General features: G+C 29.6%; 8 protein-coding genes and 1 non-coding gene across 9 annotated transcripts; 5 read left to right on the forward strand and 4 right to left on the reverse strand.

The window, feature by feature from the left end:
* The first annotated feature begins 956 nt into the window (after positions 1-956).
* Positions 957-1057, forward strand: TBLA0Htrna24S. Its single transcript is given in 2 exon segments — positions 957-994; positions 1012-1057. It is a non-coding gene; the product is annotated as a tRNA-Ser (tRNA).
* A 395-nt stretch (positions 1058-1452) lies between these two features.
* Positions 1453-2022, forward strand: FCF1 (rRNA-processing protein FCF1; the record flags this gene model as incomplete). The annotated part of the gene is made up of 1 exon (XM_004181933.1): positions 1453-2022. The coding sequence occupies one exon, from the start codon at positions 1453-1455 to the stop codon at positions 2020-2022; it is 570 nt and encodes a 189-aa protein (XP_004181981.1).
* A 396-nt stretch (positions 2023-2418) lies between these two features.
* Positions 2419-3432, forward strand: TBLA0H01760 (uncharacterized protein; the record flags this gene model as incomplete). Its single annotated transcript, XM_004181934.1, has 1 exon — positions 2419-3432. One exon carries the CDS (start codon positions 2419-2421, stop codon positions 3430-3432), a length of 1014 nt encoding a protein of 337 aa, XP_004181982.1.
* Positions 3433-4383: 951 nt separating this feature from the next.
* TBLA0H01770 (uncharacterized protein) lies at positions 4384-6492 on the forward strand (the record flags this gene model as incomplete). Its single annotated transcript, XM_004181935.1, has 1 exon — positions 4384-6492. One exon carries the CDS (start codon positions 4384-4386, stop codon positions 6490-6492), a length of 2109 nt encoding a protein of 702 aa, XP_004181983.1.
* A 289-nt stretch (positions 6493-6781) lies between these two features.
* Positions 6782-7663, reverse strand: RPF1 (rRNA-binding ribosome biosynthesis protein RPF1; the record flags this gene model as incomplete). Its single annotated transcript, XM_004181936.1, has 1 exon — positions 6782-7663. One exon carries the CDS (start codon positions 7661-7663, stop codon positions 6782-6784), a length of 882 nt encoding a protein of 293 aa, XP_004181984.1.
* Positions 7664-9083: 1420 nt separating this feature from the next.
* Positions 9084-11108, reverse strand: TBLA0H01790 (uncharacterized protein; the record flags this gene model as incomplete). The annotated part of the gene is made up of 1 exon (XM_004181937.1): positions 9084-11108. The coding sequence occupies one exon, from the start codon at positions 11106-11108 to the stop codon at positions 9084-9086; it is 2025 nt and encodes a 674-aa protein (XP_004181985.1).
* Positions 11109-12384: 1276 nt separating this feature from the next.
* Positions 12385-14274, reverse strand: TBLA0H01800 (STE domain-containing protein; the record flags this gene model as incomplete). Its single annotated transcript, XM_004181938.1, has 1 exon — positions 12385-14274. One exon carries the CDS (start codon positions 14272-14274, stop codon positions 12385-12387), a length of 1890 nt encoding a protein of 629 aa, XP_004181986.1.
* Positions 14275-19337: 5063 nt separating this feature from the next.
* On the reverse strand, positions 19338-21461 carry IRC3 (double-stranded DNA-dependent ATPase; the record flags this gene model as incomplete). Its single annotated transcript, XM_004181939.1, has 1 exon — positions 19338-21461. The coding sequence occupies one exon, from the start codon at positions 21459-21461 to the stop codon at positions 19338-19340; it is 2124 nt and encodes a 707-aa protein (XP_004181987.1).
* Positions 21462-23034: 1573 nt separating this feature from the next.
* KSP1 (putative serine/threonine protein kinase KSP1) lies at positions 23035-26532 on the forward strand (the record flags this gene model as incomplete). Its single annotated transcript, XM_004181940.1, has 1 exon — positions 23035-26532. The coding sequence occupies one exon, from the start codon at positions 23035-23037 to the stop codon at positions 26530-26532; it is 3498 nt and encodes a 1165-aa protein (XP_004181988.1).
* Between the last annotated feature and the right edge of the window lie 75 nt (positions 26533-26607).

The raw sequence follows: 26607 nt of genomic DNA on the forward strand, positions 1-26607 counted from the left end.
TCATCTCCTATAGATATATAGTTGCCATCTTGATATTTCGAGCATTAGATATAATAACGTTTTTAAAAACACTTCCCCTTCAAGAATTTGTTGTAATCGTCTCGGGACGATACTAATAATACTATAAGGGCTTAGGGTTTACACAACCCTGAATTATTCTTGAGTTATTCGACTTTTACACTAAAAGCTAGAGTACCACTTGTACTTAAATAATAACTTGTTCTTCTTATAACTATAAAATTAGTATGAACGAACTATAAACTTATGAATTCTTGATGGATAATTAGCCCTATTAATACGTTTTCAAATAGCCCTATTTATCCTAAATATTAGTTTATTAACTTGTCAAGCAATCGAACAATTGCATGATATTACGACTTATAGTCATATAATTGCGTGAGCGCACGACTGTAAGATTGTATGACTCGTAGTCATCGGATTACGTGATCGTTTGCTTAAAGCCTAAACTTGAGAACATTACTTTTTATTGTTTAGCATATATCTATAACAGAATTTGTTGTAATACGAGACTGACAGGACAAGGATGGTGTTTCAGAGTTCGGATGGTACTGAGACCAGTAGTTACAGGTTGTATTACACAAGATTATTGTATCTCCCCTTAGTCCTTCTCTATATAGTATATAATAGTATATTGATCTATACATGCTCCTTATATACTTCTTTAGAGCTGGACAGTTCTGAGTGCATAGTTACCAGATGCGGTACACTCATTGAAACCAGGGTGTCATTCTTACTAATAGGTGTCCGAGATGGACTAGAAGTGGGTGCAGATTCAGTGGTTACAGTTGATATTCCACGCCTGCTGAATCGTTGTTTCTCAGCTGTGGTCAGCTGATCTGCCCTCTCTTGAGGCTTCTCTTGTACTGATTTCTTGTAAGTATTACGTGAAAGGCGACGGCATTTAGATGGTTTTACAACAGAATTCAACAAGAGATGTCCCAGTGGCCGAGTGGTTAAGGCGATGCCCTGCTATCTATTAAAAGTTGCAATAAGGCATTGGGTTTTACCTGCGCAGGTTCGAATCCTGTCTGTGACGTTTTTTGATGACCGGATCTATATCACGTGATGTAATAAAGTTTTATTTCGAAATATTAACTAGGTAATATGGATAAAAATACTTAGAATATTTTAAAATTTGAAATTAAATTAGAATAATTTAGATGCTTAAAATTGAATAAACACTTTTTGCAGTTTGTAAGGTTTATTTTCATTATTTCTTTATTATGTATAAATCCGAAGAAAATTTTCACAATTTTTAATGTCCGTTGAAAAATAGCTCATCGCTTAAATTTTATATATTTTATATGATTTTTACATAAAAGTTCTATATAAGACAAACTTAATAAGAAGTGAGGCTTTTATTTTACTTAGATAGTCAGTTCCATCATTGATCATAGATTAGAAAATCATCTACAATATATCACATACATAATGGGTAAAGCTAAGAAGACTAGAAAGTTTGCTTTAATGAAGCGTACTATAAATACTAAAAAGGATCAAAGAATGAAGAGTAATCGAGAAAAACAAAGTGTAAAAGAAGATCCAGAGTTAACAAGAAATATTCCACAAGTTTCAAGTGCTCTTTTCTTCCAATATAACGAAGCTATTAAACCCCCATATCAAGTCTTAATCGATACCAATTTTATCAATTTTTCTATTCAAAAAAAGATTGATATTGTTAGAGGAATGATGGATTGTTTATTAGCCAAATGTAACCCACTTATAACTGATTGTGTTGTTGCTGAATTAGAGAAATTGGGTCCAAAATTTAGAATTGCTTTAAAACTAGCAAGAGATCCTAGAATAAAAAGATTAAGCTGTTCACATAGGGGTACTTATGCGGATGATTGTATAGTAAACAGAGTCTTACAACATAAATGTTATATTGTTGCCACTAATGATGCGGGTTTGAAACAAAGAGTCAGAAAGATTCCAGGTATTCCTTTAATGAGTGTTGGTGGCCATTCTTATGTTGTTGAGAAATTACCAGACGTCTTTTAAAAAATCTTTTTTTTTCTTATTATTCATTTCCATCTACATTCATTGCACTACAAACATGTACCATACTTCTTTAAGCTAATATAATTATACAGACATTCCATATAGTAATAATATGTATTTTCTGAACTATTTTGAAAAATAATTAAATTTAAGTCCGTTGCTTACTTACATTCTCACTAAAGTGGTAGCGCCGCATTGAACAAATCATTCTCCATAGATTTTTTTTCTTGTCTATATTTATTTTATCATGTATAATAAAAATAAAGGATAAAAAAAAGACATTAGTAAAAACATTAAAATTATTGATTTCAAGAATATTTCATATAAAATCTCTAATAACACAACCATTCACAATATACTGCCTGTACTAGGAAATAAACTTTTTTTAAACTAAAAATGATTACTTCAGGAAGTATGGATCCAAGTGCCTTATTGGATCAAACATTACAAGATATCTCCAATCTTCAGGCAGAATTCGATTATTATCTTAAAGAAATTGGTAATTCAGATATAAAAATATTTGAAAAAAGAAAAAAATGGATCAAAAAGGAAAATCAACTATTTAAGTTTATAAAACAAAATGGTTCATTAATGAAAAATCCCAATGAAGATGAAATTAATGAATTTATATTTAAAGACTTGGAAAATTGCAATAAAATACAACAAGAAAAATGTTTAATGGCAAACACCGCATTATTTACAATTACAAAGAAGTTGAGAAATTTACAAAGACAAATGGAAATCTTAGAGGCTGACGGTGTATTAGCTGCCATGGAAGAAGACAGTGAAAGTGCTACTGAATTGTCTAGGGAAGGATCTATAAGTAGTATAGCAGGTAATGCTTCAACGAATGAGAAGAAAAGAAAGGCAACCAATTCAACTACAATCACATCAAGTACTAGAAGGAAAAATCAACCTGCTCGTCCAGCCTCAAGACAAACCAATCGTGAGAACCAAACATCACAAATTTCAGAAACTTCTACAACAATTACTACTACAGTTAGCAACAATGCGCCTACTAATTCAACAGTAACGACACACAAAAAGAGAAAGACAATATCTAATACTAATGCCAATAATACAAATGCCAATGTTAATGGTGCTAACAGTAATAATATTAGTAATCTTTCCACTCGTGATTCTACCCTTGATCTAGATGACTATAAAGATAATTTATTTGATAATGGAACAAGTAACAGTAATAATAACAGCAATGAAGATGAAGATAAAAATCTTTATTGCTTCTGTCAACGATTCTCTTTTGGGGAAATGGTTGCATGTGACGGTCCAAATTGTAAATACGAATGGTTTCATTATGGCTGTGTTAATCTTAAAGAGCCTCCAAAAGGTACATGGTATTGTCCCGATTGTAAAGCAGAAATGGAAAATACAAAAAAGAAGAAATCATGATTATTGTACTGGGTTTGCTCTTATTAATGAATATCAAAATATATTATAAAGTCTCTAGTCGATAGACTCTATCAGTAATAAGATAATACTTAATACTCTTCGTTAACATTTATTACTTTTGCTTCATAAACACGATAACTTGTTAGACCCATTGAATTTAATAATACGTTAAGACTCTTAAGAATTTAGAAGTTAGAGCAGTTAGTTCTTTTTTAGGAACTACAATTGATAAACATGTTTCAGAATACCACTAAAAAAATCATAATACGTTAAAAAAATGGGTGCACAATATACTCAATTAATAAGCCGGTTAAGTTCGCGCAAAAAAAATCTACATTCCAGAATTTCACCATGCATTAATATTATCAGCTATATAGTGTTTAATTATAGGCCTGTTTTAAATTTTAATATATCATTCCACTTCATTAACTATATATAGACTAGTTATTTCATCTTTCTTATTTTTATATAGTATTATTAGCATAAATTTTTCACTCCCCAAATTCTTTTTACAAAACTCCGGTAATTAATTGAAGCAAAAAAAATGATAAAACAAATTATTATAATGAAAAAGAATTTTAAAACCAAACAACTAATGAAGAATCTTATATCTAATGACTCAGTTTTCTCTTTGATTTCATTAAACATCTATTAACAATCAATACTATTACCTTTAATCTGGTTGCTATTTGTGACTTTATTTTACTTTTGCAGGCTTTTTTTCCATTTAAGGCTAAAGGGTCAATTACCACCGTTGAAATACTTTTACAAGAACCGATTTCTATTAATAGTCTTCTTAACTAACACAACTATTGTTCTAAAAAGTTTAAGGGACAATATAAGAAAATTATTATCAACTTATAATACGATCGCTATTGCCTTACGTTTTGGTAAACCTATTTTCGTGACTACTAAATTTCCATATAAGTATATTACAAATCTAGCAGAAAAATGGCTGAATTTTTGGCAAGAACTTTATCTGAAGTTCATCCAACTCTTAGAACCAATGGTATGGGTATTGCCAACACACATAGAAGAATCTCTGTGGGGTTTTACTTTCCAAATAAGAAAAATCCTTTGGTACGAAAATATAGAAATAAAAGAAGAAGAACTGCTGATCAAAGAAGTTTTTTTTCACTTGGCGATGACTTTGGTAGTAGTATTCATACTTCAAATCCTTATATTGATGATATCGTTGAGAATGATGAGTATGTCTATGATGCAGATGAAGCTGTTGCAGGTGAGCTTAGTAGAACTGTGTCCTTACCATCTAGAGTATCTGAAACTCATGAACTTTCTCCACCAGAGGTTGATTGGATCCTACAAGAACATGAAAGGAAATATTCCTCTGCTTATGCTTCAGATATAGAAGATGAGCCAACAGAGTTCACTGGCATTGCTCCTCTTGGTAATGATGATGAACAAATGGATTATAATGAATTTATGCATAGACTTCGCATGCAAATTCCAGAAACTTATGGTTCAACCTCGAATTCAGCTATTCAAGGGGAACATATGCCTCATAGAAAGAGACGGCCATCATTTGCATCTATAAGTGCCAGAGGATCGATTACCACTGTTTTCGAATCAAGAGACGCTGTACATGCAGCAGATTATGAAAGAGAAACAACTTTTGAGAAAGAGTCAAAAATTATTGCAAGCTACTCTTTTCCTTTAATTTTTACATTTTTATTAGAACAAATCTTTCCAATGGTCTGTTCTTTAACTGTGGGACATATTGGTAAAACTGAATTGGCAGCTGTTTCTCTTGCGTCAATGACATCCAACATCACTTTAGCCATTTTTGCAGGTATAGCAACTAGTTTGGATACACTATGTCCTCAAGCGTATGGTGCTGGAAGATTTTATAGTGTTGGAATTCATTTACAAAGATGTATCTTGCTATCATTCGTTATTTATATCCCCTTTGGATTTTTTTGGTGGTATTCTGAAACATGTTTATCAATTGTAGTTCCTGAAAAAGAACTAATTGCTCTAACTTCTAAATTCTTAAGAGTCTTAATACTAGGTGCTCCAGCATATATTTTATTTGAAAATTTAAAACGATTTTTACAATGCCAAGGTATTTTTGATGCGGGTATTTATGTTTTAGCTATTTGTGCTCCAACAAATGTTATTTTAAGTTATACACTAGTATGGAATAAAAACATCGGTATTGGGTTTTTAGGGGCTGCTGTAGCAGTAGTGATCAATTTTTGGATGATGTTTATCTTACTATTATTATATACCATATTCGTAAATGGTAAGAAATGCTGGGGTGGCTTTTCAAAAAAGGCCTTAACCCATTGGAAAGATTTATGGCATTTAGCTCTATCTGGCATTATAATGCTTGAAGCTGAAGAATTATCATATGAATTACTAACGTTGTTTAGTTCATATTTTGGTGTAAGTTATCTAGCAGCACAATCAGCAATGTCAACCACCGCTGCGCTATTATATATGGTTCCATTTGCAATTGGTATATCAACTTCAACAAGAATTGCAAATTTTGTCGGTGCAAAAAAACCTAACTCTGCCAACATATCTGGAAGAGTTGGTTTATTATATTCTTTATTTGCTGGTCTTTTTAATTGTTTTTTTTTAATATTAGGTCGTGATTTCATTGCAGGAATTTTTACCAAAGATGAGGAAGTTAAGGCTTTAATAATAAAAGTTTTACCTTTAGTGGGGATTGTTCAAAACTTTGATGCATTAAACGCGGTTGCCGGGTCATGCTTAAGAGGTCAAGGTATGCAAGCTTTGGGAAGTATTGTTAATTTAGTAGCATATTATTTATTTGCCATCCCATTGTCGTTGGTTTTAGGCTGGGGATTTGATTTAAAACTATATGGTCTTTGGATAAGTATTGGATGTGGTATGTTTGCAATTGGATTTATCGAAGCATATTATGTGATGTTTCCTGATTGGGAACATATTTTGAATTATGCTGAAATATTAAAAGAAACCGAAGATGATGAAAGTGAGGATTTGGAGGAAGATTTTTCATCAGATTCTGATGATAATATTGAACCTACTGAAAATACTCATTTACTAAGGTAATTACATAATTTTTTTTATTAATTGACTTCTTATACCGATATAATATTTTATTTTTAATACTTACATTTCAGTTTTTATTGCAATATTAAAATATATTAAATAAAAAAGAAGCGATTAACAAAAGATATAAAAAAAATACATTTGAGTAAATATTAATTTACCTTAACCAGGATTTTTCGTATAGTATACAATGAGATTCGATATAATAGGATATATAGTGTTATTAATGAAATGCGTATGGTGAGAATTATATTTTGCAAATGAGTGGAATATAAAGATAGATGGATAATTATAAATAGAATTTCTTCTTTTCTTTGTCCATTTCAGGCTTATGTTCCCATTCAGTTTCTTCCTTGATACCTCTCTGTAATCTTCTTAGTTTTAGAGTAAATTGAGGGCCCAACTCTTGTAATCCAACCTTTTCCTCATTCTTAAATAAATAACGATGTCTTCTAAAGAAGATATAATCTCTCTGGTTATGCAATGTGATTACTTGTCTCCCTTCAAAATCAGGATTTTGTGGGAAAATAGATTGAAATAGTCTACCAACAGTCTTACCTAATCGTGTTTGGAAGTTATTCAGAATTAACTCTGGAACATGGCTAGTTGGTCTACCATGGCCAACAATTTTTTTAACCTCAACATAAGAACTAACTTTGAAATAGAAACTTGGACCTTCAGGTAAATGCATGAAAGTTAAACCAGTAACTTTTTTCTTATCTTCATTAATGATAACAATGTCAGTAAAATGTCTTTTATTAGCAATATCTGAAATTTCTTTCATAGTGAAACCAAATTTCCTCTTAACAAAAGTCACATTTGGTAAAATTTCAATTAAGACATTGGCAAATTCATAAGCAATTTTTCTAGCATTAACATTTGTAGTTAAGAGAATCTTTGGAGGTTCCTTACTATCATTAAAATATTTCATTAAATCATCTTCATCCCCTTCAATTTCTTGATTAATAGTTTCATCATAAGTTCTCATAGAATCAATTGTATTTGGTACATTCTCTTTCAATCTTTTTTCTTTTAATTCTGGATTTTCTCTTTCCTCTTTGGCCCTTTGACTTCTCATAACATGACGCTCTTTATTTTTTTGATGTTTTATCTCAGCAAACAATTCTTGTCTTTTAAGTTTGTTGCTAATTTTTATTTCTTTAGATGACATAGTAGTAAAATAAATTAGTTAATTGTATTGAAGTTTACACAGTTAGAAATGAATACGCCCGATATTTGCTATTGGATATTTTGCGATTAGAGAGTAAGTTGAGTTTCTTTAAAAGCTCTACTGTCTTTTTTTCTATCGATCACTAATCATTGTTATATAATATAATTTATATAAATATAAAATTTATCTCATCTCATCAATTTTTCTTTCAAAAAATTTTTCGCAATTAGTTATTCCGAAACTAGAAGATTGAAAAATACCTTAAAATTTGCATGAGCGGTTATAAATTTGTAGAACTTTTTATATTAGACAATAAAACAAAAAGATAGATAGAAAATTGGTAATATATAAATATATATATATCAATATATGGTTTTATAGAAAAAAAAGAATAAATACAAAATGGACAATAAAAGAAGGAAAAAAGACAGAAAATTAAAATATAGCTTATTTGAAGTTATACGAAATTATGACAAATAATAAATGTAAAAAAAATTATGGTAAAGGTACAATAATATGAAAGTGATAAAATAAATGGAAAGTGAAGGTGAAAAAAAAGAAGTATAATACTCAGTACTTCAAAAAGCAAAACTACCTAATTATAATGTTGATGGTTGTAATAATATCATCTCTAAAAAAAAATCAATAGATAATAAAGAAAATCGAATGAAGTAAATAAGTAACCAGATGAAAAAAAAAACGAAATCGGGATGATAAAAAACAATTGGTAGTAGGTTGGTGTATAACAAACTCTCAGAAAACAAAAATGTGCGAAAAAAAGTAAAACAAAGGGTATCAAAGGAGGAATATTCAACGACAAATAATAAAGAATTGGAAACAAAGTTTCGTAGTAATTTGCAGTTTTCCTCCTTAGAAAAGCTAAAAAAAAAGACATATCATGAAGTAAGCGAATCACTAAAATAATATATTGTATTCTCATTTTAATTTTAAAAAAAATAAAAAGAAAAGAGAATTAAGAGTAAAAAAAGGGTTCTAATATTGAAAATATAATTTGGTAAAATAGTGTGGTGTAGAAATGAAGAGAAAAAAATAATAAAAAAAAACAACCGAAAATGTTAACTTTAGAAAAATAGAAGCATACACAGAACATCGCAAAACAGTGGAAGTAGAAATTATAAAATATTAAGCCATAAAATTTCCATGTATTTTTTGAGAAATGAAATTATTACAAAACAATAAAAATGGGAAATAGTTAGATTAGAGGGAAAACAAAAAAAGTGAAGTAAGGTGGGAAACAAAACAAGAAAAAAAATAGTAAAATGAACAGAATAATAATTTATAGTATGGAAAAGGCACGAAAAATGGAAGCACAAAATTGAAATATAAATCAAAACTCTAATCTTTATTATTAAGAAAAATGAAAAAATGAAAGGTGAATGTGACAAAAATACGCCACAACTTAAGCAAAAATAAATGCGTTACTTCCCTTTTCTAAACGATCTAAAGCAGCCTCATTATTTTTGACAAAAAGATTATTATCTTGAACCGATAATTGTGGTTGGTTTGAAGTGTTTTGATTGGTGTTTTGATTAGAAATTGTTTGATGCAGCTGTGGCAGCTGTTGTTGGGATTGTTGCAAGCTTTGTTGTTGAGCTTGTTGAGCTTGCTGTTGAGCTTGCTGTTGTAATTGTTGCTGTAACATGGAAGTTTGACCCTGAGATTGCATCAAATTATATTGAAAATGCTGATTTTCTTCTGGTGGGGAATATTTAAATCTTGACAAATCATCTAAATTAGAACCAGTTGGTTGGGGAACCGTCGAAAAATTTAAATTTTGATAACCTGGTAATAAAAGACTCGAATCTTGTGATAAATCGCTTGTAGAAGTAGTATTAACACCTTTACTTAAGTTGGCAAACGACATAGAGTAAGTTTGATTTACAGATGGTCCACCAAAAACATTATTTTGTAATGAAGTAATTGCTGTTGAGTTATTAATGTAACCATAAGTTGGATTTATGATCATTGGTTGCTGTTGTTGATACTGTAAAGCACGATTAAGTAAAGGTTCATGAGCTTGATGTTGTGATTGATTTTGTCCTATTAAATGTTGTGGTTGAGTATGTTGTTGAGAATTAGACTGTTGCTGTTGTTGTTGTTGTTGTTGATGCTGTTGCTGTTGCTGTTGTTGTTGATATTGTTGTTGGTGATGGTATTGTTGATGTTCAACTTGGGCTGATTGCTTGGCAAATCTACCCCAAGATAATCTAATTCTTGAATTTCCGATTGGAAAACCTTGCATTTTTGAAATAGCAGTTTCAGCTGCACTTCTATCAACATATTGAACAAAGCCACAACCTTTACCAACAGGAATTTTAACATAAACGATCGTACCAAACGGCTGGAAATATGAACGTAATTCACCCTCTGATACTAAAGATGACAATCCACCAATGAATACAGTAGTATTATTTGGATCAGTAAATTGGTTTAAAGCAGGTTGCTGAGGAACAGGATAAGAAAATTGAGAAATACTGTTACTAGTATTAGAGGATGATACATTCAAATCTCTATTTTGAAAATTTAAGGATTCTGATCTAGTCATATTAGAATAATTATTAGTATTTGAATTATTATTATTGATAGTATTATTATAATTACTTCTTGATCTATTATGCTGTGGATCATTCAAAGAGTTATTAGTATTATTGTTTGATCTATTCTGATTATGACCGGTATTACTAACTCTAATGGATCTACCATTTAAAAATACACCTTGCATTTCATTCAGAGATCTCTGTTGATCAGCACTATTATTAAATCTAACAAACCCATAACCTTTTGAAACGTTGGTCATTTGGTCGTAGACAATCTTTGCATGAATAGTTGAAGAATATCTGTTTATAAATAAATCAAATAATTGAGCCTCAGTGACATTTGGTGCTAGATCACCGACAAAGACTGAAAAATCATTGTTAGTAGAATTATTGGAGGAGGTATTATTATTAGCGGTACAATTAGTATTACCATTTGATCTTGTATGCATGGAAGCCCAATTAAGTTTCAAGACTTTTGAATTATAACCAGGTATAACTAATCCATTTTTCAATAGAGCATTAGATGCATTATTATAATTTGAAAACTCAATAAAACAATAACCTGGATTATTTCTACCCATTGAAGTCATATTACTGTTTGTAATAATTTTAACGACAATATTATTTTCTCCTAATGAATTCCAAATTTGCTTAATAGTTGACTCATCCCACATTGGATCCAAATCACCCATATATAACTGAGTAGTTTTATTAACTGAAGGATTGGAACTTCTATTCATCGAAGATGGTAATGGATTACCATTATTGTTCTTCATAATAGTAGAATTTGATCCACCTAAATAATGGTTCATTTGGTTTGGATTCACCATTGAAGATAAAGCATTGGACTTAGTATTAGTTGAAGGGATTGAATTGTTAGACATCATTTGTACCTGCAAATTAATGAAAAAAAAGGAAAGAAAGAAAGAAAGAAAGAAAGAAAGAAAGAAAAAGCCAGAAGCAAACAACAATAAGAATTAAGGTCTAGTTGAGTTCTAAAAATATTGATGCTTGTAGGTTGATTTTTTTCTTTTGCCGTTTTAATTATATTATCCTGAAAAGATAAACGAAACAAGGAACGAATTAGTACTGGAAAAATAATGCTTTTATCTTATTTGGCTTTATTTTATTTTGCTCTTTGTAGTTTTTACTTTGTTGAAACGTAAATCAGTAGAAAAAAAATTTATTATTATTCTGGTTATACGTAAAGAGAAAGGTGTTAAGCACAGCAAAGGAAGAATAGAAAACAAATAGTAACAAAAATTCCAAAAAAAAAAAAATTGTATCAATAACTGTATTAATATATAAGTGAACGAAGTGAAAAATCAAAGGATGTTATATTATTAATTAAACAACGGATAAAAAACAACAAAAAACAATCAATTAGATGGTAAAATAATTACTCCACAGGCCTGCTGTCGTCCTTCTATTTTAGAATGCTTATCTTACTTCTCTAGCTTGATTCTTATACTCGGCAAACTAAACCTACCCAGAATTCCAAAGCTTACAATAGACTAATCCAATTTTTTGAGGAGGAAAATTCTTGCCTTCTTTTATGTTCTTTTGATTTTTCCATTAGGAAAATAATAAATTCTATGTTTATAGAGTTAACTAAATTCTCAGAACGCATAAATTATGATTTTCATGAAACGAAGAATCGATGGGCAGGGTAAATGAAATATGCGAAATTTTAAAAACATACCGTTTAAAAGTGTCACAAAAAGAATGCCAACAGAATGAAGACACAAAAGACAAAAGAAAAACGTATACTAAAACGTAAGCCAAAAAAAACTTCCAATGAAGAACTTAGATCTTGGATAATACGGTAATAATTACCATCCGTAAAAACCATGTTCTAGAGAAATGCGTGTTCGATTATCAACGGGATCCAATGAAAGAAAAAAAATAAAAATAACTAAATATATATGTGTACTTAATAGTATATACGGAAAGTTTTCGATTTAATATGATAAGAGCCAGAATAGATGATTTAAACTATCTTAATCATGTGCTTGAAATGTTTTGAGAAATATTTTGGGAAGTGTTTGAAGTGTTTATGCGTTTACGTGTTTGAAGTGTCTTGCAAAGTGTGTTTAGTAAAATGTTATTTGTTAGTTTCAGGCTGGTATCAGTTCTTGAAATATAAATATACTGATAAATGCCTTACGTAGTAATGTCCATGTCGTTTGACGTATGATCGTTGCTCTTGCTTGAAGAGTCAGGCGAGGTGGAGGAAGAAGGTTTCTTAGGGTATGGTGTCTCCGGCTGCATGGCTTCCGATGGTATCAGCAACCATGGTGGGGTGCTGTACATATGATCATCGATCGGATTTAGGCTAGAAGCTGTTGTTGGGGAACGAGCCGACTGGTGATGAGTCATTTCAGTTGTGGAATGATTTATTTGTGGATAATAATGTGGATTATAGATGTGTGAATTGGCTTGTGGTGTTGTATGATGAATTGAATTTGCATTCGAAAAATGCTGAGAATAAATCGATGAATGTGACAAATTATTCGATGAATTTTGGAGGTGACAGGTTGAAGTAGGGTGTTCAATGGAAGAGACTGGGTTTGAATAGAGCCATGTAGCTGAGATAGGTGAAGATGAATTTAAAGTTTCTGAAACTTGACTTCCAAGCAATTGTGACTGAATTAAATGAGGTGAAGAATGATTGTTATAATTTTGGATCGGTAAATGATCTGGATATGGATGTTCTCCGTTTATTGGGGAGTAATGATTTTTCCTTTCGTTATAATTAGTATGAGAGGCCGGTGGTGGTGGCGGCGATATGAGTGATGAATTAAAGTCACTTATAGGTGTATTAGATTGTGAATCGAATTCATCTGGATAATTCTCTTGAGGAATATTTTTCATCGATATATTTGATTGAGCATCTCTAGAAACCCATTTTTTCATACAATGCATATTGTGTTGTGAAATGATGCTAGCAGATTGTTCAAATTGTGTTACACAATACTGCATACTTGATGCTTCTTTCATATCCCTCTCAATATTGGTCTTATTTATTTGATGAGGAACAGGCACTTGAGTATTATAGAATTGGGTGGTATACGGCAAATTAGATACTATCTTATTTGCAACTGATGTCTTATACACATTAGTCGGTATTTCCGAATTCGTAGTACCTGCAGAAAGAATAGTAGTGGCGTTACTTGTGTTTACGTATCCAAATGATGAAATACTACGAGAATTATTACTATTAATATAATTAGAATAAAAATCTTTATCCATATAAGTTTCCACACCGGAATCGAATATATCTCCAATTAATGGATAATGAATTCCAGACGTGCTAGGTCCATTATTTTGATTAGTATTAGTATTATCATTATCATTTGGCTTGACAATAGTATCTAATATTATAGAAGAGGCTAATCTTCTTAAATAAATTTCAAAATAATTTAATTGATCATTAAATGTAAGATTTAAAGAATTATCAAACTTAAAAGATAATGCAGGCTCGTTTACTGCTTCTGTGGTGGCAAGTTGATTTAAATTTTCTCTTTTCAAATCCCTTTCAAGTGCGTCAGAAAACAATTTATCATGTAACACTGCAAACCAATAGAATACTTTTTGCTTCTTTTGAGTCTTTAAACACGTATTTTTAAATAAAAAATTTAAAAATTCAGATCGAGGTTGTTCTAAAGTAGCATCCACCCCGATCTTTAATGATCTTAGATCAGAAAATATTCCTTCTTCAAATTTTTTTTTTTGAATAATATTTCTACCAAAAATTTGCATTCTATACATACAACATTTTACCAAATCAGTACCCGTTATATAATAAATACCTTTCCAATAAATACATGATATGAATCCTTGATCATCATTTAAGTAGTATCGACGGATTAATTGATTTTTTTTCCAATTTACTGACGCTGTATGTAAAAAAAATCTTAAATTATCTATGGAATTTAAACTTTTCTTGATAGTATTGATAGTGTTATAGTCTTTGCAAGATATAGTTCCACCAATATTATTCAAATTATTAAAAATGGTAGAGATTTGTGCTATCATCCAAATAATTTCCATTATTATTGCTAATAACAGCTGTATTGTTGTTATCAGGTCAGTATTATACCAGGTTTGTTATTTTGGTTTAATGTTTTAACATCGCTAATAAATGGATTTCTTCCAGTAACATCAATAACATTTTTACCGTAATTCATAATTTCAAATTATTTCTATATCTTGATTTAATTATTGATTCTTTTTTTTTTTTAATTAAGGTCTTCGTAAAAGTTATATACGAAACTACTACTCTTACTAAGGTATAATGTTAAAATTAATTCTATTATCGTAACAATTATAATTGGCTGAAAAGTTAAAATTATTTGAAGCACGCTTAAGGTTATAGTTTCGAATAAATTTAGTCTTAGAAGGAGATGAAGAGGGTGAAACTTTACTACTATTTATGGTAGTTGAGGTATTGAAAATAATTGTATCTGAAAGTGCAGCTATAGTAGATGAAGGAATTACCGGTCTGTCCACGGTACTTGGGGAAGTAGTATACAAATTAGTAGAAAAGGGGGCTGATGGAGATATATATTTTTAAGGGATTTATTGAACTAAAAGACATATCTCTAGCACTGGCAACTATCGAATGCCTATATTTTGTGTCAAATTTGTTACCAAATCCTCTAATTTTTTGCTTGGATTTAATTTTTACTTTCCTATAGGCCTGCTTAACGAATAAATTAGACACTTTAATTTGTATGTTGATAGGTGTTCTTAATTAAAAGGAAAGTCTAGCGTATGAAAAGAATGATATAATTTGGGTATCAGATTGTTCAATAAAAACGAGGAAAGTATTTCTAATGAAAAAAAATAAAAATTAAAATGAAAGAAGAGAAATTGAATAATAGATACCTGTTACAATAGCAATATTCAATTAATCCCTCTGTTTACAAGTTTAATAAAATAGAACAATAAAAAACAATAAAATAATAACGGCTAATCTAAAGACTAAGATAGTTTGAAGGTAAAAATAGAGAAATAAGCAAAATAAGAATAAAATAACGGAATATTAAAAGTTATTTTCTTACAATATAATTTTAGATCTTATTTTGAAATAATAATTATCAATTACTTTAGATGAAGCGTAATGAGTTACAGTACAAAGAATGTGAAATCGATGATGTTGGCCTTTTCGTTTCTTTCTAGGTTAACTAAATTAATTAATTACTATTTTTTTTTGAAAAAAAAGTGTTCTGCTTTGCCACTTTTTCTGAGAAGAAACGTAAGTGTATATTAAAAAAAAAATCACTGGCACTTAGAATATAATAAATCTCGACAGGTTGTTATTTCCAAAATAAGAGGATTTTAATCGTGGATCCTTGAAGATCTTGGGATTCCTACCAAAAATAAAAAAGGTTTCTAGGAAAACTTTAATAGTAGGTTACAACAAAAAAATAATAGAATCATAACAGAGGTTCTTTCCAGATTGATAATAATGACGTTCGCCGAGAATGTAAGAAATTTTCTTAAAACAATTTCGGTGATGCCGAAATTGTTTCAAATCTGATGAAAAATGGAAATTCACTACTCGATTGTCGATGAAACTTTCAACTAGGTCCATATATGACCTTTTTCCCCCAATATAAAGTGTTTTCGATTTCTCCTGACATATAAAAAAATATACCAACAAAGAATAACCAAATTATCTAATAACAACACTCTGTAATAAAAAGCGATGATATTGGCAACGAATAAGAAAACTGATAACAACCGCAAAAATAATCTAGCCATTATTCCTAATCTAGCTATTATTCCTAATCTAGCATCTGGCCAGGACAGCAAACTTTCCGGAAGTGCTCGATAATTCGGCAGAGGTACCTATTATAGAATGGTTCCCGGGGAAACAGCATTCAGATGTTGGCAGGCAGGCCAAGGACAAGAACAATAAAAATAAATTGGTAAAAGGCATTCGTGATAAATTACACGCCACTTATCTACCTAACATTCTACCGACATTCTTAGGTTCTATTTAGGCTATATCACGTCAGAGATAATCTTGGGTACAACTTTTCGATGTGATAATCTAAAGATCTGATCTGTGCTTACTGGGCTACTGGTGTAAGGAATCAGAGTTATGAAGTTCAACTTCGTTTAGCTGCTGCTAAAATTACCCAGCAATACTATGCCTTTCTGCATGAATCACACATGCATTGTGGAACACCTAATTTCTTGATATTAGCCTCTTTCTCTTGTATACAATGTTAATAAGAATTTCTCCGGAATAACAGCTGGCGTAACTTCCTAGAATAGTACATCAATATAGGCACATCAATATAGGACGAATTTGGTTATATCTATAGAAGGCAATATACAAATAGGAGATATTCGCAGTATTGAGATTGCCCTCACTAATATTAAAACGTTAATAGCATTCGAGCTATGTCAAGCATTGAACTTTCCAGGAGTCCTACTAAAGTGCTGCAAAAAAAGCTTCATTATTCATTTTTATGTCATCGATAGAGGTGTCAACATTGTACCAGAATAGGACGTGGCATAATAAGCCGATAAGACCAAATAGACACGTTGGCTTCAGATTAAAAGGTTTCAAGCAAATACTAGACACAGACACAGGTTGTTAGGAACAATCAAAATAATTACAATCTTGGTAAAAGTTGTACTGTAGAATGTAACGGCGTTGGACGTGTTTAAATAATTCTAGGTTCATAAGACTGTAAAGGAATAGGTAACATAAGACTGATGAGCGGGTGTGGGTCGGAATATATAACTACTTTCGTACAAGCCAGAGTTATTATCCTCCGATAACCAGGTTGCAGAAGAATAAGCTTTAATTTTGAACCTTAATTAATTGATATACAGTTTTCTCCGGTTAAGCTAATCTCTTCGAGTTAGTGTAGTGTAGTGTTAACTTTCGTCATCCTATAAGATCTTAACCGTAGAACGTCAGGGGTACCTACTATGAGATATCTACAGGGGTAATATTTTGTAACATGCTATCTTTTTGTGTGCATAAACCGGAGCATATAGTGGTTAAATGCTGGTAGATGATCTCATTTCCATTTCTGGCCATTGTTGTTATTAGTATGCGTTATTATATGGATTGTATTTGGTGAGTTGTACAAGACAGATCGATATACATGTACAGGTCATGGTTCTTGTACTACCGAAACCTAAGCAATCAACAAAAGAAAAGAATAGACTTGCAGGCAGATATTTTCTATTGAAACCTTTGTTATGAGTGATTTCTACCATTGTTGAGTAATTATATAAACAATCGATTGAGATGTACTGAGACTGATTTCCTTTTTATTGTTGGGTATAATGGTTGTAGGCAAATCACTTTAAACAATAAATTTATTAGAATTCCCTTTCGCTTCAAATGATTAAAAATAGCCAAAAAAAAAAAAATTAAATAATAATAATAAAAATAATAAACAGAGCCGATTAGGTAAAATAAAAGCCTCAACTTGGTAAAAAAAAAGTTAATAATTGAAAACAATCATAGATAAATAAACGTGATTGGACGACCTATTGGAAAGCATACATATAGTATAAGCCTTAATAATTAAGGTTCTTTGTTCAGACTTAATTAAACATACAGTACTGCCATCGTTAATTGATGGTCGTGATAAATATAGATAATAGAATGAAAAAAGATGCCATCGTTGGCTTTTGATAGATTTATTGTATCTCTGTAATTTTTCTAAAATGGTGTAATCTTGTATATCAAATTGAAGTTTTCAAAGATCATACATAGTTCAACTAATTTTCTTGTATGAATGTTCCATTTAATTTTTTTCTTATGAAATTAACATTTCCATGTTCATTTTCTTCAAGCATCTGTCATTATAGGAAGTATTTTTAATTGCATAACCTTGAAAGAAGCTTGAATATGCCAAAAATATACATATATATATATAAAATAAAATAAAATAAAACAGAGTAGTGTGTTTCGAACAGTAGAGAATTACATTTAGAAGCAATAAATATAGCTTTAAAGAAAAAGCGACTTTAGAATGAGCAAAATATAGTATTGTTTTCTTAATTATTGTGTTTCAAAAATGTTTCAAATTTAAAGGTGCGCGTAAAAACCGTTCAATCGAAGTTAATTTGAAGATAAGATATAAAGATGCTCATAAGAGTTAAATTTACTCTATATGGTATTCATGTGAAATGATAAAAGGGAAATGTTTATCTCAATCTTTTAAATGACAATAAATTATTGTTATTTTCATTTTAGACAAGACAAAATGGTATAACACAAGAATATTAACTTTGGGGAAAATCTAATATCTTGTTCAAATTTCATTGATATTATTTTCAAAAAATATTGATAAATTTTAAGTCACAACTTCATTAGAATTTCAACTGGATAATATTATTACTGGTTCCAATATATAGCGACAATAAATAATTTAGTGCATTAATTAATGATTAATAAAAGTGTTATTAATACTATTGATTCCAACTTGATATATATGCTTATATATACTTTTCTTTTTTATAGTAAGGTAATGAGATTATAATATATTACTGTAAAGAATGGATCTATAAATAAATTTCCAGGTATTAGTAAAAAGTCAAGCTGTCCGGCTAGGTCTGTGCATTACAAATAAGCTAAGGAAAATTTGTGACAAAAAAATAAGCATCACAGAAAAAAAAAATCAAGCAATAAGGGGAAAAAAAATAATAGCATAAAAACTATAAAACATAAAACATAAAATGTAGCATAAATGGGATGAATACTTTACAATTTTAATTATCTGTTTGACTTTAATGTAATTACGAAGTATCTGTTGTGTTCCTATGACTATTCGGAAATGATAACCAATAGTCTTTCTGGAAAATAAAAAGATATATAATTAAAGATAAAGTTTTTTCCTAGCATATTTCATTAAAGTGTATTTCTTCATAAGTGATATTGCCTGTCACCAATAGAGTAGTAACATTTGGATAAATGAATAATCATTTGATGAATGCAGGAATTTTTCTACACTTAAAAATACATGTTTTGCTTGTGCATACATTTTTGAAACAAAAAACCGTACCATCCTTCTTTTTTTTTCTATAAGCAAGCATATATTTGAACAACTTTTATAAATAATCGAGTTCTTGAGTGATTACAATTTATTCTTGTATCTTTTCTTATAGGCTATCGCAGATAATAAAGAAGTAATGGGAAATATAGGAGCTAATGAGGTTGCAAATATAATATTTGAAGCATCACCTTTCTTGAGTTCTTTTATATAACTCTTTATGTCATCAATCGTTAAGTTGTAATTTTTATTTTGTTTTGAATTAAAAACTTTAATTAATTTATATTGGATAAAGCTTTTTTGTTTTAAAGAAGCATCACAAAATCTCCATTGTGCAAATTTTGTCAAATTTCTTCTTATAATAATGGAGTCATTATATTTATCTTTCACTTTTGATAAATTTTCTATAATTTGACTTACTTTTTGAATCAACTCAATTAAGTTTGTTGAACGCTTAATGGATCTTGCCTGGAATTTAACTTTAGTAGAATAATATATATCTCTTTCATCTAAAAAGGATTGCAAATCATTATACATTTTCAATTCATATTCTTTTGATTTCAAATCTTTATATATTCTTAAGTGGTGAGTCTTACCTAATGATAGTCCCCAGCCATTTTTTTGAAATTTAACCCAAGGTAAACTTGATTTAACAATATATTCATCTTCTAAGTTCGAATTATCTGAAGATTTGCTATTATTTGAGAAATCTCTCAATGATTCATAATCAACTAAAGTCAAATTAAATGCATCTGTATTTTCAATAAAAGTATTAATTCTTCCATTTTCTAGTTGATTAATTTTTTCTAACTGTAAGGATTGTTCCAATTTTTGTAATTCATAATTTTCTTTAATTGTTTTCAATTCATTTAAAGTAACATCATCCAATTGATTACTTAAATATTCAGTGTCGACATTTATACCAACTAATAATGGTAAAGAAATAACCCCTACGTTTGATGTATTAATGAAATCAATTATATGACAGAAGTCTTTATTTGTATGTAATCTTAATCCTCTTCCAATCATTTGAACTAATAATGACCTTGATTTGGTTGGTCTACATAATAATATACTATCAATATTTGGGATATCTGTACCTTCTGTGAAAATGCCACAATTGATCAGGATATTGATTTTACCTTGTTTGAAATCTTGAATGATGGAATCTCTTAATTGCAAGGGAGTCTTACCAGTGACATAATTAGAGATGAAATCGTTATTTTGAAACAATTTATGTAATTCTAATACATGATTAATATCTGTGGCGAAGATCAAGGTGGATTTCAAATCATGAGATTTTTGTTTAAATTTATAAGTCTTTAAAATGATTTGATTGATTTGTGGCGTATTAATAATCTTGGATAATTGTTCGACGTTAAAATCTTGGTCAGTAGATGAATTAGTCTCTATTGAATTTAATTGTAATTGATCAATATTAACAGAGGTGTATTTGACGTCACATAACCAATTATCATCTATCATTTCTAATAATCCTTTATGATAAACGACTTTATCGAAATTTAATGAAAGACCCTTTTTATCCATTCTTTCAAAAGTGGCACTAAACCCAATGATGGGAATTAATTTCAAAGGGTTTAAATAGTTTAATATCTTTAAATAAGAATCAGCTACTGAATGATGAGCTTCATCAATAATAATTAGATCAAAATTATCTCTTGATGGGATTGTGTCTATGGTGGGACTATATTTATCCAATCGTCTAGTTAATGATTGAATAGAGGCAATGACAATATCAGCTTCTTGTGGATTACAAATGTATTTACCTAATTCTAATTGAATGCTTTTTTCGGGTAATGTTTTTTTCAAATGTCTTAAAGCTTGTAAAGCCAATTCTCTTCTATGAACTAGAATTAATGCCTTAAAAAATTGTGAGTTTGAAGAATTATTATTTATTTGATGAATCAAATTGGAAAATATAACAGTCTTTCCACCACCTGTAGCTAAGGAAACAGCTATTCGATTGGTACCGTTAGAAATAGAGTCTAAACATGAATCTATTGCATGTTGTTGATAATCTCTTAATGTGATATTAGAAGTTGGTTTTGATTCTACAATATCTAACTCTGTAGATTTTTCTAAAGTATTAGAGTATGTTCTAACAAATTGAGCTTGTTTATTAAATGTATTATAAAACGTGTTCCAACGAATCAACCCATCGAATCTAACAAAACGAAGCTGAAGCATAATATAAGCCCACTTTGTTTTTATCAATGAAAACTGGGTTGCTATTATATCTTATTCTTGTTACTATATGATACAAATTTCTTTTCACATATGATGATAATAGATCTTATTGATAATATCATATTTCCAAGATATTTAACCGAAACAAACCCGATGAGGTTGTCCAAACACGGAAACAATTACGGAATATGAACTTCGTCTAAATTCGTAAAAAAACCTGTGTTTCATGTTTCAGATTCCAAGGAATCTGAAACATGATTTAAAACATGAAATTCAGAAAGCGAAAACGCAAACAAAAAGTAGAAAAAAAAGTGAACCCTAAAACGTAAAACGCGAAAAAGACGGCACGAAAAAATATCATACCGGGTAACCATGACTCCCCCGCATTTTTTTCCAATTTCTCAGGGGTTCGAACCCGAAGTTTTACTTTTTTTTCTTTTTTTTCTCGCTAAATAATCAATTTAGTCTATTTCCTCAATAAATTATTATTTCTAAATTTATCTATACATATTTCATAGGATTTACCTTTGTTTTATATTTGTACTTACTCAGTATTTTTTCGTACTAATCTTGATGATTTTGTCTTGGCAATTTAAAAGGTACAAGTAGTGAACTCTCTAAACGAACAACTACTGCCAATTAATATTTATATATAGATAGATATATATATAATTTATAGATTTGATTGTTGTTGTTTTTTCAAAAACCCAGATCTATATCATCATACCTTCCATTGTTTTGTTTTGTCGTTCACCAGTAATTTAAGTTTACAATTTTCAGTTATATCCTACCGCACTTTATTTGTTATGCCAATATTGAAAGTTATACGGAAATATTCGATATAAGATATACACTCTCTACAAATAATCGTTACAAACTTTATACACTGCTACTACAATCGTATAAGAATTTTTAGGGGTTATAAGACACATTTTTCGTTACATCTCATTATTTCTCATCATATACTGACTGATTGAACCCATCTATTATTTCAACTACTAATTCATTTTTCGTATTATTATTTTTTATTATTAGTTTTTTTTTTCCTAATTCTCATATATATATATATTTTTTTTTCATTTTTCATTTTCCATTTTCCATTTTCCATTTAATTTTCCCATCTCGCGCGCGCTAGCTTATCCGAGCATTTTCATTTCTTTACTCATTTCTCTATATCATATTTTCCTCCTCTTTAAAAAAGAACTGTTGAATTTTCCTGTATATGAGACTTTATAGATAAAACCCTTTACTCTATTACTAATAAGCATCATTTATACTTCCATCATTACTAGTAATCCCCATTACGATCCCTCTAGAATCTATCCTCCCGCTCTTTTCGTTTTATACTAACGACATTCTATACTGTACTGCCTACCATTAATAAAAAGAAAAAAAGTAATAATAGTAATTATAATAAGAATAATATCAATCATAATAATAATACTATAAAGAAAAATAAAAATAAAAATAAAAATTTTGCATTTCCATTCATTTTTTTAAAAAGAAATCCTTCATTTCAAAAGGAAAAACCAGAAGCTTAAGATAAGAGAAACTTGCAGATAGATCATTACCGATGTCTCTAGATTATGAACTGTACAAAGAAGGTGGGATTTTGAATAATAGGTATCAAAAACTAGATGATATCAGTGAAGGGTCTTACGGGTATGTCTCGTTAGCCAAGGATATTAAAGAAAAAAAATTGGTTGCTGTCAAATATATCTTCAAATTGGAAGATGATGATGATGATGGCTCAGATTACGATTCACAAGAATATGACTGCCGTTCCAATGAGAGAGACAAGAAAGAGGATTGTAGATCGACAGACTCCAGTTTAGAGAAAAGAGATCAAATGGTTAAAAGGAAAGATGTTATCATGAATATTTCTCCAAATGTCAAATCCAAATTATCAAATAATATCGGATTAGAAGCCATGTATGAAGTAGATATTCAAACTAAGATAGGTAAACATAACAACATTGTTCAACTGTTAGATTTCTTTGATTCTTATATCATTATGGAATATTGTACAGGTGGTGATTTATATGAAGCTATCAAAGATGACATTTTATCGCACAAGACTAAAGATATTACTAATATCATTTCTCAAATCATTGATGCTATCGAATTCGTTCATTCAAAAAATATTTTCCATAGAGATATTAAGCCTGAAAATATCTTAATTACTGGGATCAATTGGCAGATCAAATTGACAGATTGGGGGTTGGCTACGACAAATATTACTTCTATGGATAGATCAGTCGGAAGTGAAAGATATATGTCACCAGAGTTATTTGAAACAAATTTGGATTTACAAGAAAGAAAAGAACCTTATGAGTGTGCTAAAGTAGACCTTTGGGCAATGGGGATTGTATTTTTAAATATAGTATTCGCTAAAAATCCTTTCAAAGTAGCAAATCAGACTGACAGATCCTTTTGTTATTTTGCAGCCAATAGAGAGGCTTTATTTGATGTATTTTCTACAATGAGTTATGATTTCTTCCAAGTTTTACGTTATAGTTTGACTATCGATCCATCAAATAGAAATTTAAGCAAAATGAAATTAGAGTTACAAAACTTATCTGCTTATACTTTAGATGATGAGTTTTACAATGAAGAACCAAATTCAAGATCAATCTCTCCAACATCATCAACAATGGTTACTACCGATGATAATGATACCGATGATTATTTGAATGTCATGCAAAAGATGGAGCCAATGCCTAGTTCTTCAGCTCCACAACCATCTTCAATATTACAAAGGAATAAATTGCTAAATAATCAAACTTCGAAGTTAAACTCCAAATTAAATAATCCAATCTCTTTACCAACGCCTACTTCATCTAATACTCATTCAAATGAACAAGGTAATACAACTACTGATAATACAACCACTAATGCAAATCAAACTACTTCAAATAACCATCATATCAATGAAAGAGCTAAATCTTTACCAAAATATAAAGTTCCAAAGCATAATCATGTTCCAACTCCAAATTCCACTACTCATTATACAGCAACAAACTATCATACTAATCTAAATTCTTACAATAAATATCCAAACAAATATTATAATAAACATAATAAAAATCGTCATAAAAACTTTAAACATTCACATAATAACCAAGAAAATAATTATAAAAATTATGGAAATTCGACTACTAAAGGTATTTCAATAAATTATAATAATTATTATAATCATAATCATAATAACTATAATAATAATAATAATCATAATAATAATAATAATAATAATAATAATAATAATAATAATAATAATAATAATAACTATTATAATAACAATAATAATTATTATGATAATGGTAAACCAAAAATTATTAAAAATTCAAGAAAACCATTAGGTATTCCAACACCAAATACTCATATCAATAATTATTTCCATGAATATAATAATAATAAATCGAAAAATGAGGATTTCAATTTTAATACAAGAGATTTTTTCACTCCTCCAAGTGTTTATAATAAATATATGGAAGGTATATTTAAGACAAAACAACCACACCAAACTAATAAGCACTTACAACCAAATGATTATTATCAAAATACACATAGTAAGAGTTGGAATAACAAGCAATCTGCTTTTTCATCTTTACATAATAGAAGGCCAAGTGTTCCCTTGAGTAATAATGCTTTCAACAATAATTCGAATAATATTAACGCAAGTACTAGTTATAATTCCAATAGTAGTAAGCATTTATCTCCAAATTATTTAAATAATCCTTCCTCAGTACCTCAACGTAATTCAAAAAAATATGTCCCTCCAAATTTAAGAGCACATAGTCCTTTATCAACAAATAATTATCCAAGTATGTCAGAAGTTTTAGCTACTGGTACTTATAATTCTCATCAACATAATAATAACCGTGATAGCTCATATCATAATAATAATAATAATAATACGAATAATACGAGTAATACGAATAATACGAATAATACGAATAATAATAATAATAATTCCTATAATGATAACTTGAATTCTATTTCTCCAAACGATCATGACATTTTAACTCGTAATTCCCAAAATTCAAATTCAAATTCTCGTAAATCAACTAATTCAAATAAATCGTCAAATAGTGATAATATTAGTGGTAATTCAATTAATGTAATGGATCAACCTGAAATGGATGAAGAATTATTTACACTGGAAGAGAACGATTTTGATTATATTCATGGCATGAACAATTTATCATTAAATCAATCTACTCATCATCCCATTTCTCCAGTCACAGCATCTGCTTCAATAGTGTCTAATACCAATACAAATGATAATAGTAATAATAATAATACAGCTACCGCAAATTCTAAAAAAGGTCCCCTACCAACTTTACATATTGCTGAGTTGTCTAATGAAGGACAATTGCCAGATCTTTTAAAATCACCAGCTACTTCACATGCGCCATTAGCAAGTACATCATTATTTAACGAAGCATTTGTTGAAGAACCTAGTAATTCTAATTCGGCACAATTAAATATTTTACAAAATAATAACGCAACTAATAATCCATCAGCCTTTGATCGTAGAAGAAATTCTGATTATAAATTTAGACCTGGTGTATATGTTCCACCGCATCATAGAAGGCCTTCTACTGGAGATACTACTCTATCAATTACTAATGACACTTTAAATTACGGGAATTACCCAAATTATAACAGTTATTATAGCCCAAGTTATAATAGTAGCAATGGTAATCCTTCTTCATTTAAATCAAGACGATCAAGTTTTAATATACCACCAAGATCAAGTTTCAATAATGGGAATAGCAGTTTCCACAAGATTTCTAATAACTCGAGTAGTAATTATCAAAATGACTCAGAAAATACAAACTATTCTAATAATAATGTTCAATCTTTTGTAAATAAAAACTCTCCCAAGTTTAACAATTACTCAAGTTCTACTACTGCTATTGACGCAGATAACGTATTCGCTGAAACAAACCATGATGCTATTTTATTTGAAGATGATGAAGACCATCGTGAAACTCGAATGAACAATCATTCTCATGGGGCATTCAACCAAAATTCGTCCTATAATAATTCATCAAACAGATATTAATAACAATTTTACGAACAATATTGATCATCCACAACAAATAAAAAAATGATTTTTTCCATTATTCTGATACTCTGA

Source organism: Henningerozyma blattae, chromosome 8 (genome assembly GCF_000315915.1).
Source record: "Henningerozyma blattae CBS 6284 chromosome 8, complete genome".
Taxonomy (NCBI): domain Eukaryota; kingdom Fungi; phylum Ascomycota; class Saccharomycetes; order Saccharomycetales; family Saccharomycetaceae; genus Henningerozyma; species Henningerozyma blattae.